The sequence below is a fragment of the Diabrotica virgifera genome, chromosome 2 (assembly GCF_917563875.1).
Source record: "Diabrotica virgifera virgifera chromosome 2, PGI_DIABVI_V3a".
Classification (NCBI taxonomy): Eukaryota; Metazoa; Arthropoda; class Insecta; order Coleoptera; family Chrysomelidae; genus Diabrotica; species Diabrotica virgifera.
The window spans coordinates 60,586,001-60,598,453 of record NC_065444.1 but is presented as its reverse complement, the minus strand read 5'-3'; the positions used below and the strand labels follow the sequence as shown (position 1 = coordinate 60,598,453).

Below are 12,453 nucleotides of genomic sequence, written 5' to 3'. Positions count from 1 at the left end.
TATTGCAATAGACGATTTTATTACTACTTTATTACCCTACTGCACCCTACGCCCTTTTTCTCCGAAACCTTTTGGTCAATATAATGGTAATATAAAGTATAAATAGTCAATATAAAAATATAATTTTTGGTTTATAATGCCATAATTTATAGCAACACAAGCGGTTTTTGTTGGATCTATTTTATTACATCTCACTTTGTAAAAAAATACTACGAATATACTGAAGAAAAGTAATGACAGTAATAATAATTGTGTACGGGACCTATTAGAAACTATTCAAACTTTACGTTTCTATATTTGTGTCTCCGATTGTACCTATATTTTAAAGTTCACCCGCGCGTACAGGCTATCTTTTTCCTTCCGAGTGCGTTCTCACTTCATTGTTCGCGCAGGCAGTTAGAATTTCAGACTTTCAGCTATTCTTGGTGAACTGTAATATACCTTTTCAAAAACATGAAAATTTGAGCATGTTTGGTGAGGTATACAGGGTGGTGAATCGGAAAACGGGCCATAGGAAACTCAATGTAAAATTTTAAACTGTTGAATTCCTGCTTCCCTAATTATGTTACATCAAAAGTCATGAGAAGTTATTTGTAGAGGATTGAAATCTGTATTAAAACAGAAGTTACAATCGTTCTACGATTTAAACACATTCCAAAATTTTGAAGAATATAATGTATTTACCGCAGTAGGTATGTGTGGGCATGTTAGGCCACACGTTACTATTTAACTGACAGTGAGCACACTATTGACTGAAGAAAATATCTTTATTATTAATACTTTCTCCTCAACTGAGGGTATCTGATCAACTTTATTGTGTTTTAAACAATAAATGATAAAATAAATAAAGAAATTGACAGTTCAAATTGTTAAAATAATAAATTCATTGTCACCGAATGCAATCTTATACACATTATTGCACTGTGTGTGGCGTAACTTTGGCGTATTTCTCTGAAAATTGTATTATATTTTTACAAAATTTTGAATAATTATTGTTCGTAGAACAATATTAACAGTTGTTTTCAATACAGATTTCAATTCTCTACAAATAGTTTCTTATGACTTTTGATGTAAAATAATTAGGGAAGCAGGAATTCAACAGTTTAGATTTTTACATTGAGTTTCCTATGGCCCGTGTTCCAATTCACCACCCGGTATAGCACCTACATTTGAAAATGATTTTTTTCTTCTTCTAGTGCCGACTCCACTAATGAAGGTTGGCTATAACCATTGAAAATTCGTCTCTATTTTCTGCTTTTCTGAAAAGCGTCTGTGTGTTTACCCCTGTCCAGTCGCGAATGTTTTTCAGCCAGGATATTTGCCGTCTACGAGGACCCCTTATTTCTTCAATTTTACCCTTCATAATCAGCTGTAATAACTCAAGGGCGGATCCAGGACCGATTTTCGGAAGGGGCCATGAACTGTTTTTTGGGAGGAAGACCAGGGGTCTGGGGGTAATTTTTTAAAATTTGGGTTACAATGGTGAGTTGGTGAGTTTTAAGGCACTTTTCACACACTATTGAGTGCCGTTTTAAAAGTGCCGTAAAACTTATCGTTTTTACAGTATTATTAGTCAGTACCGATTCCTACACATTTTTTCGGATCCAAGTGCAGTTCTTTCAACAAGTTTATTACTATTTTTCCCAATGCTTCTCCTGTCAGGCCGTCTTCTTCCCCTCATTCTTGATTTTCACTAATTATCTTTATCTTCTCATAATCGTCAATGAACTTGACAAAGTCTTCGCAAATGTTGTTATTGTGTACAGTAGGAAAAATGAAAGATTACCTATGAACGAACATATAAAACAAGCTGTATTTTTCTGTCACCGTGTCACAAAAAAAAATTGGCCATCGCAAGTACATGTATAATACTTATACTTATATAAGCTGTTCTTATAGTACTGGTACGAGTTCATTATTTTCAGATTACCCATCGCTCATGGGTAATCTTTTATTTTTCCTACATAATATGTATCTCAAATTTAGAAAAAGCTGTTCCACGTGGGATACGTCGGTCGTTTCGTCAAATATGATAGGGTAAAACTTTGCACTTTGAACCTGATTCATTATTTGTTCAATCACTTGTTCACCACAACATGTTATCAATTTGACTTTGATTGGTGCCACTAACGTATGTTCCTCGGGAGGATGCTGTGGATAGGTGTTATTTAAGAGTCTTATCCCCTGATGCTATTTTAAACCTTAACAATTCCCCCATTGCTAGGTCCAGCATCTTCTTCCAGAAGCAGAAGGACATCATCACGATGGCCTCTTTGAGGAATAATTTGTCGACCTAAGAACACTATAGACTCTACTATTGGTCGTAGTCTTTCTCTATTTGATTATATCTTTCTAGACCTCTGAGAGTCTATCTGATTATTTTAATGGCATGGACTTTATGTCAATCAGCCGGTCACAACGTGACTACTATATCAAGAAAAATAAATATTTAAAGACCTATCTGGTTAATCTCTGGTCTATCTGGTTAATATCTGACTTTTGCGGGTTGCGATAACTTCATGGTTTTGTATGGCTCCGTCTTTGCCCATGAGTTTGGCAAAGGATGTTAAAGGTTTCGTGACAAGGCTTTGGGCTGCCATCCCTGTATTGTAACCAAATTTTTTAATTAGAAAAATAAAACGCAATACTTGCAAAACAATCCCTTTTTTAATGTGCGAAAGTACCAACCAACTCCTTTGTTCTAAGTGCTGGTGACCCAAGTAACGCTTAATTTCTTTATTATTCTTTGTGTGTACAGAATATTGAAATTGATACGATTGATGGCTGCCAAAGTCGTTCTAACAAATGGCACTTTGTAAAATTATCAACATTTTTATTTACAAAAAATCCTATGTCATTCTTGAAGCTTCCGTTACTGCTTTTGTTCAATTATAGTTCAGAAGACATAATATCTATCCCCTGTTTTGTGCATATATAAGTATGTGTTTAAAACTAAAAATATTTGAACTGCAAATATTTAAACTTCTATTTTTTTAAATTCTCGGAGGGGGCCATGGCCCCCATGGCCCCCTCCCTGGATCCGCCCTTGTAATAACTCGTACTTATCATTTCTAAGTTTGTGCTCCAAATATGCTGTTTTTCTCTTTTTAAAGGTGGTCAAAAGTTCTCTGTATCCTCCCATTCTGTGCAACACCATTTCGTTCGTAATATGATCGGTCCACGGTATTTTCAAAATTCTCCTAAAAAGCCACATCTCGAAAGCTTCCAGCTTTCTCATTAAGTCAACATTGATAGTCCAAGCTTCGACACCATAAAGATAAACAAATAGAATTGTTTAAAAACTACCGATCGGGCCCATCTTTTGCACATATATGTAGGTATTAACTACATAAAAATTCACATTTTAAAATATACTGTGTAAATCTGTTTATTATTTATTTTAATAATTATAAACAACTGAAAAAATGCTTAGTTTCGGGTTTAATTTGCAATAATTTTTTTTTTAAACCAAGAATTTTCAAGAAGGTCGTCTGTTGAAAATTTTTATTTAGGTACACTAATTTTTTCAAAACATTGAAATGAATGAAAAAGTCGCTCTTTTAAATGTTAATAAAAAACATGGCGCAGTAAAAATTTCGATACCAACGAGATGGTACGCCTTTTCTATTGACTTAAATATAAGTGCTTAATAAAAATTCAAAATAAAATCAATGGGAAAATCCCAATAGTTGGCTGTATACCATAGTTTAAAAACTCATACAGAAGTAAAAACTTCAAATTGTATACTGGTATAAAATCGTTTATTAAAAACTATCTAAAATGTCATCCAAATGGATTGCAAAACGTTTTCGTTCTAATTCAGAACATCTTCAGTGTCTAGAATGAAGTATTTCCACGTTAGATTAAAGCAGAAAGGTTGAAATTGTGACTGTTAAAAAGAAAAAAACATGTGAGAATACTTACATTCTGCTGAGTAGTTGGAACTAGCACACTATTTAAAGTGGTAAGCCCATAATATATGGTTTACATATTATATTTTAATAAAATATGGTGATTACAAGTCGATGTTGTTAGATTTATTAGAATACATGCTCAAAGGGCAACATGTTTCCCTGCTTGAAAATACTATTTACTTGCCAGTTCAATGGGCACAGACCAAATGATAAAATAGGAAATGGACATTCAATATGACAAGAGTGACGTGACATGACAGGATAAAGCCAATTCTTGGTTTAAGTTTAGAACTTCAAAAGTGTAGTTTTAATTTTGAATTTTTAGTAAAATATAATGGTTGTTAATAAATGTCTGAAAATGCAATTTAAATTATTTAAATATTAGAATCTATTGTAAAGTCTAAATTAGCAACTCTCTAGAAAAAATTTATGGATTTTTAGATTTAAGGTGGGTATATTTCATGGTTCAATATGTGACGTCATTGATTGTAAAATGACAAGATGAAAGTTTAATTTAGTTTAATAAAATGAAATATACTAATATAAAAATTATTGAACTGACGCGACGTGGAAGAATTGGATGCTAAATAAACCAAAAATTCAGATTTTAAGAGTTTTTTAAAAAGTACTGTTGGTTGCCTAACATGATGGTAAGGGTTCGATTATTGTGAGGAAAACAGTATATGCAGAAAGAGACTATTGTAGTGTGTTTAAATTTAGTAGAATCCTATTGTACTGATTAATTACGTCTGATCAGTTAAGTAACTAAAGAATAGAGATAGGGAAGTAAATGTTGATGTTAAAGATATGATTTTAAATAAAATATAATAGAATGAATAATAGTATGTAATAAATTTAATAACAGAAAACGGAAATAAACTATGTGACAGCCAAATATAAAAATACCTCCCAGTAATTTTTTTATTTTTAAATGTTTCGTTTCCTGAGGTATTTGTAAAATATGTAATAAGTAGTATTTTTGGTTAGTCTTAAATATCCCTATTAGGTAGTTACCGCATCTTTGAAAATGAAGACTTCCCGCCGAATGACAGATATGGCATCATAGCTCGTGTTGCAAGTATCTGGCGCGGGCTTGGCAGTTGTTCTGGGCGGTAATGGATTTGGAGGATAATGTCGTTCAGGTCCTCTTGGTTGATATGTTCTTGGGGCATACGTTCGTGGGGGAGCTGTCTCCGGAGGCCTATACGGGTATCTTTTGGTAGGAGATACCGGATAGTTTCTCTCTAAAATAAAAAATAAATATTCTAAAATGTCTTAGTCTCCCCACGGTACCTTTGAGTACCACCAAATTCTGGTACCCTTATCTCCCAAGTATTGAAATAGATCTAATTTGAGAATGTTCTATTAAATATTATTTAGTCGTTATCAGCTAATGTTTAACACTTCAAATATCAATTAAACCATTTCGTGTTAAATACAAAATAAGATTTATAGGTACTCTAAACATTTCGTGTCACCATTTTTAAAGACAAATCACAAACTATGATTTTTGTAACGGATATTCTTAAGTTAAAGTTGATTTCATGTAATCGAATGAACTATCTTTCAATAAAGTCGTCCCAGGAACGCAACTCATAAATATTGTCAATACCATTTTAAAGTCTTCTACTTTAAAATTTATAATATATGTGTAAATTGCCGATATGAATGAGTCAAATTAAATTAAATTATTAGAGGAATTCTTTTACTAAGCAACAAATTTTTTTTAATTTATTAATATTTTGTATTTAGACAACGACCTCCGAAGTGGAATTCGAAACGTCAATAAAACCATTTTTCAAATTCAATTGTGCCTTATTTCCCAATTAGAATAGTAAATTTAAGATAATGTTGGACCACGTAGAGACCTCGATCCCAAAATCTCAACTGTCATTAACACTCCTAACTTCACGCGCAAATTTGATACGTCATTAATTCAATTACTATAATGTTCAACATAATTATTTTTCTTAACCTTCCGACGACCACGACCAACCTTTTTTGTTACACGGATAACCAACGGGGGTAAAAAATGACCCCAAATCAAAAATGACAATTGACAAAAAAATTAAGTTGTTTTAAGAAATGTAATAATGTATTCGTAATTTTAATGCTACTATTGTATCAATAAATTATAAAAAAAAAATATTAAATCATATTTTTAATTACAACTGAACAAAAACAGGAATCATCATTCTGAACTTAGAACTAAAGAAATTTTAAAATATACACTAATTACGTCACCACAAGTTTAACAAACAATTTTTTTTCAATATTGAAAGGTTTCTTACATACAATTCCACATAATAGACGGTATTTACTTAATATAAAATTGGAATATGGAAGGCCAAGGGAGTTCTTCTTTGACTCCAAATTCAGAAAATATTTTTTTTTCGTAAAATATAGAATGATATTAAAGTCAAATAAAAAATAATGAGTTTTAAATTGAAAATATTTCTTAATTTATTAAATAAAAACATACATTGGGGTCCAAATTTATCCCCCTTGGTCATCCGAAGGTTAATATTATATATGCGAGTTGCTGTGAATATGATAGGGTCGTATCCAACTTGGTGCCTATTTTGGCATTTTGGATGTATCAAAGTTGCGCGTGAAGTTAGGCGTGTTGATGACAGTTGATCTTTAGGGCCGCACCCCCTAGATACCACGATTATTCAGGTATAATGTGCAACCCACCTGGCAATTTTTTTGGATATTTTCTATCTGGTGAATATGGATAACCAGCATTTTGATTGGGGTAGTAATGCTTTTTACTAGGATCCATCGGTTTCTGAGGGTAATATGGTGAGTATGTTGGATAAGGGTATTGTCTAGGATTTTGAGGTCTCCTCCTCGGTGTAGGTCTAGGTGGACGGGTCGTCGTGGTAGTAGTAGTCGTTGTAGTGGTAGGTTGAGGATGGTATTCCGGATTTTTGGCCCATTTGCTGTTGCCGCCTTCTGGGGCACCTGAAAAAGGAAATTATAGTTAATATCGTGAAATATCTAATAAACATGTCTGTGAAATTTGATGGTGTTTATAACGAAACAAGTTTGTAGTACAAAACGACTCATTTACAAATAAACCAATAAAATCAGAATATAGATATTTAAGAAAGAGAAATAGTGGCTGAAAAGCTAAATATATGATAACAATAATTAATCTGCTTCCTTCCAGATATTATGCGTTTGTTGCTTTTTTCGACATTAAACTTTGATCCATGTGTTCAAGGGACCTCTTGATACTTTTTTCCATTTAGTTGAATTGTAGTAAAAAAATGATCAAAAATTATATTTTAGCTCAAAAATCCTGCTTGATGTTCTCTATTGTATGGTTTATATTCTTCTTCTAACAAGTTTTAAAATATTTTTCCGTACAATCGCCTAAATGTACTACTCACTGAGATACACTTGTAGTTTATAAATATGTAACAGTCCCTTGGATCTTTTTTGTGAATGGGCATAATACGTGATTTTTTCGAGTGTTTTGGGATTTCTTTCCCGTTTATCTAACTTATAAATAACTCAAAGTTAGTATGTCAATTTTGATGTTCCATAATTTAATAATACTGCCCCTATACATTCAGGTTCTCATGCCTTGTTGTTTTTAATGGGTTTTAGTGACGTTCCATCACTTTTTCTTCTAGATTAATATATTCTCCTATTACTACATGTCGGTTTACAACGTACTCCGCCATTTTCCAACTTCCAATCGCCACTTCGTGTGGTTGTTCCATAAGCTTTCTTCCTTGTTTCTTTCCCTCAACTCTTTGTCTATTCCTTAGCTGCATCCTTTTCTCGACCTATCTCGTTTTCTCTTTCCTTGTGGTTGCCATTTTAGTACATATATACTTTGGTATTCGTTGTTCATCCATTCTTTGTATATATCCGAACTAGATAGGCTGTTTTGTTGATTGTTCTGTGAAGTCTGTGGTTGTTCGTTTGATTTCTATTATTTAATATATTCTCCATAATTCCCCATAATATACTCCCATAAACGTGAACACATACAGGGAAGGATATATAGAATATTCTTCTATATCTTCTTCTGATCCTTTAATATATTGTTCTCTCTTATAAGTTAATTTATCTGTCGAATTCTGATTTTTGAATTCCAAGTCCGTTTTTTATGGTGATTGGAATAACTTACCAAGAGCTTTTTGGGTTGTGGTGCGATAGCACTGCGTTATGTAATGTTAAAGACTATTGATATTTTATCTCCTAACTGGACAAAAGAAAAAGGAGAAAAAAAAACAAAGAAAAATTTTTGGTAAAAAATAACTTACCGTACAAGAATTGTATGGCTTGTTTGTCATCATCTGGTAGTTCGTAGTCATATCCATTTTCCATCTCCTTATACCAAGGATACATTAAAGCACTTTCTACGTTCGAATGTGACAGTCCTAGAGAGTGTCCTATTTCGTGAGCAGCAACGTTGAAAAGATTTGTTCCTGAAAAGAAAAAAGGAAGTATTACTACATACTTTAATAATACCATCACCACATACAATATGACAACTTTATAAGCTTAGCGAGCTGATGGACTCATTCATTTTAAGTTGATGTATTTAAACAATATTGTTAAACATGAACAATGATTGATTAAATAATATTAATCGTTTATTAAGACAAATGCCAAAAAATCGATAGAATACAAAAAGCCTTCCTATATATATTTCATTGATCCATTGAAGGCATTGGACTGTGTCTTACTAAAAGACATCATGAATATATCACATGACATACAAATTCCACATAATCTAATAGGTCTGGATCCCGGGTATGAAAAAAGTTGATTAATAACAAGCTGAAAATTTTTTAATAGGTTAAGGGTGTCTAGTCGGACAAACATTGATATATAGGAACACTGGAACAGGGGAAGTTTTAATTGTGGAACAGGTTAAAAATCTGGAATGTCAGACTGCAAAAATGTCAGATGTATTTTGTCCGACAGAACTTCCAATTGATTTGTTACCCTTTCATTATACTCTCATGCAAAAATCAGGCTGCTATTTATCACCAAATGGAAATTATAATGAGTGGAACACGTAGAATATGTCAAATGACCAGTGGCGTAACAAACTCCGTCGGGGCCCTCCCTCAGAATTGGAAATGGGGCCCCTTTAAAAAATTACTAAATGCGACTAGTGTAACAAAAACTTATATAGCCCAGAGAATGTACGTGAAATACGGCGATACCGTGTAATTTTCAGTGTCACCACCGAAGTGGCCAAGTCAATACTTTTCGAGTTATTTAGGAGTGAAATGTTTATTGTTAAAAAAACACGTTTTCAGGCGATTTTTCTCAAATAACTTAAAAAGTAAGTATGTATTTGATCAAAAAAATATTCTCAGCAAAAATGTAGCTTATAAAAAATGAAAAAATGAAGTCTATCGACCCAGTAAAAGCAAAGTTGTAGCTCATGAAAAATTGTTCCTATTCCTCAAATTCCAAATCGAATATTTAACATGAAATAACCAAGAACTGAAGCATTTTTCGGGGAACAACTTTTTTAGAGTGTTTAAAAAGACTTTATTTTTTATAAAAGTTTCTAGCATCAAAACGATGCGAGCTGTGCTCAAAATAGAGTTAAAACCTTTTTTGGTTAAAAAAAAATGTGAAAATTTCTCTATTTACCACCCTAAATGAAACTAATCATTACCGCTTTAAAAATTGCTTAACTTATTTTTATATGACTAGTAAGTTTCACCGGTTCAAAGTGCTTATTTTTGAAAGGGCTTGAACGAGTCTGTAATCACGAGTGTATGCAAATTTTGAACAGCCACATCTTAACCAATTTTTGTCTTACAAAAAAACAAAATAAAACACAAAATATTTACAAAAGCAAAACTTACATTTCTTTACTATTTGAGTTTTTTCGTATGACTAATACTTATAAGTTATTTTGAAAAAAAGGCATTTTCCAAAATAAAGAAATTTTTTTTCACTATAAAACCAATATTTTTCAAAAATAAGAACTTCGAACCAGTCAAAGTTATAGATATCATATAAACAATAGGTAAATATAAAGTAAATGGTAAAGCCCCAACGAATAATTTTATTTGGGGTGCAAAATGGGGGGAGATTTTCACGATAATTTTTTTTACCAAAAAAATGGGGCCTACTTTATTTTGAGCGTATTTCAACTAGTTTTGATGCTAAAAACTTTTATAAAAAATAAAATAAAGCTCTTTTTTAAACATTTAAAAAAAGCTTTAATGAGTTTTCCCCAAAAAGTGCTTCACTTTTTGGTTATTTCACGTTGAAATATTCGATTTGGAATTGGGCGAATAAGAACATTTTTTCATGAGCTACAACGTTGCTTTTACTGTGTCGATATACCTACTTAATGAATAAACCATTTTTTTTTGTTTTTTTATAAGCTAGATTTTTGCTAAAACCCGCTTGAAAACGTGTTTTATTTGTTGAAAAATTAACATTTTCACTCTAAAATAACTTGAAAAGTATTGACTTATATAAACTCTATAGAACAAAAATTGATTAGAATTAGTCAATTTATCCATTTCCGGACTTATTTTAAACCTATGTTTTTCACCCCTGAGGCTCATCCCTTTTGCCCTCCCAAGTAAAAGCAACCAACGACACAAGTCCAACTTTGAAGTTGAAGTTTAAGTAGAACCTAAATCCAAATTGTCAAGCAAATCCGTCGTGGCGCTGATAATTACACTCCAAAACGGTCATTTACTGGGCTACTAGTGTATTCATGCACTGTTTATGGCAACTTACATTTTTCATCTATGCGTAAAATAATATAATAATAACACATTTTTACATATATTAGACGACAAGATAGGGCCCCTGACATATTGGGGCCTCCCCGCAAGCTTCATGCTGCGGGGCCTCTGTTACGCCCCTGCAAATGACAGGAATTATGACAGGTGATAAATAGCAGTCTGATTTTTGTATGAGAGTTTAATGAAAGGGTAACAAATCAATTGGAAGTTCTGTCGGACAAAATACATGTGACGTTTTCGTGGTCTGACCGTTCCAAATTTTTAACCTTTTCCACAATTAAAACTTCCCCTGTTCCAGTGTTCCCATATATCAAAGGTTGTCCGACTAGACACCCTTAAGCTATTAACCAATTTTCAGCTTGCTATTAATCAACTTTTTTTTCATACGCGGGATCCAGACCTATAATCAAAACCATGGAAAATATATATACAGAGAACCAAGTTTAGGCTAAATTAGAAAATAATTTATCAATCCAATACCAGTTGAAAATGGAAATCGTCAGGGTGGCTCACTGAGTCAGTTTCTTTAATAATATTCTTGTTCTCCTTCTTTGATAAGTAGCGTCTCCCAATCAGAGGTTGGATATCATCATCACTCTCATTACTCCATTGAAGCTCTGAAGATTTCTATTGAACTACATTAAAACTAGTCCTTTAAAATTTTCAACTATAACACTATATTTCTTCCCACACTCCAAAGTGGAGTTCCATTGCCAAATGGCAACCAAAGAGGACAATCCAACCACCCGAAAGTAATTCAGAGCCTCGCAGTAAGACGGTTCCGCGGGAGGCCTAGGCACGGGACCGAACTCGGATCCACGAAACCCCACTCATAACAATTAAGTTGTCCATAACATAATGCCTCATAACAATTAGGCTGTCCTTAATACTGTTAACAAGACCACATACCCTTTGTTCTCAAAAACGATAATCCCCAAGTTATCGCAGTTTCTCCAAATAGAGAATTTTTGGGCTTTACTGTCTAGGTAGGCTTGTCATGAAGCCCAAGATGAAAAACGTCAAGACGGTGAGTTCATGAAAAGTCGAGAGAAATTAATCCGACTTCCGGCTTCTTGAGCAGAATGGACCACTTCACATAATTCGATTTTATAGTGTAGTTAAGTATTGACTTTAATTTATGAGAACTATATTCATAGTTAGATAATAATCTATATAAATAAAAATGAATGTTTGTATGTATGTATGTATGTACACACACCGGCAAAATTAGCCGAACACCTTAAAAATGGGACATGTTTGATGTCTCGAATTTCCTAAACCCGTTGTCCGATTTGAGTGATTCTTTTAGTATGTTATAGCCTTATTATTTAAGAATAACGGTGTAATAATATTGTTGCTAGACAGGTAAATGTCATTTTATACCGGATGTAACAATCATACTGTGTTTTTTCTTAAAGTTCGGAACACCCTGTGAAATATTCTAGCATATATAAAATATTAAAATTAAAACTCGATTATAGACTTATGCTTTCTTAACACTTTCTTTTTTGATTCATTTGCTTATGTTGGAAAATAAAAAAGTTATGTGCTTTAACAACTAGCCATGTTTTTTATCAATAAATCCTCATAGTAGGGGAGGAAAGTATGCTAAATTTGCAATAACTCGAGCGTTATTGGGACCTATTGGATTGTGAAGAGTGGGTGCTAAAAGCAAAAAAGGAATGATGAGAATCCTCTACTATGAGGATTTATTGATGAAAAACATGGATAGTTCTTAACACACATAACTTTTTTATTATCTCACATAAGTAAATGAATCAAAAAGG

The 12,453-nt window shown here is 32.7% G+C and overlaps 1 protein-coding gene across 1 annotated transcript in view; it reads right to left on the bottom strand.

Moving 5' to 3' along the window:
- Positions 1-12,453, bottom strand: part of LOC114337345 (matrix metalloproteinase-2-like) — a 519,978-nt gene that overhangs the window by 15,430 nt on the left and 492,095 nt on the right. The window contains exons 5-7 of the mRNA XM_050643701.1: positions 8,198-8,362; positions 6,612-6,881; positions 4,929-5,158 (exon numbers count right to left, since the gene is read on the bottom strand). Of these exons, the coding sequence (XP_050499658.1) occupies positions 4,929-5,158; positions 6,612-6,881; positions 8,198-8,362 (665 nt within the window). The remainder of the gene's footprint in view (positions 1-4,928; positions 5,159-6,611; positions 6,882-8,197; positions 8,363-12,453) is intronic.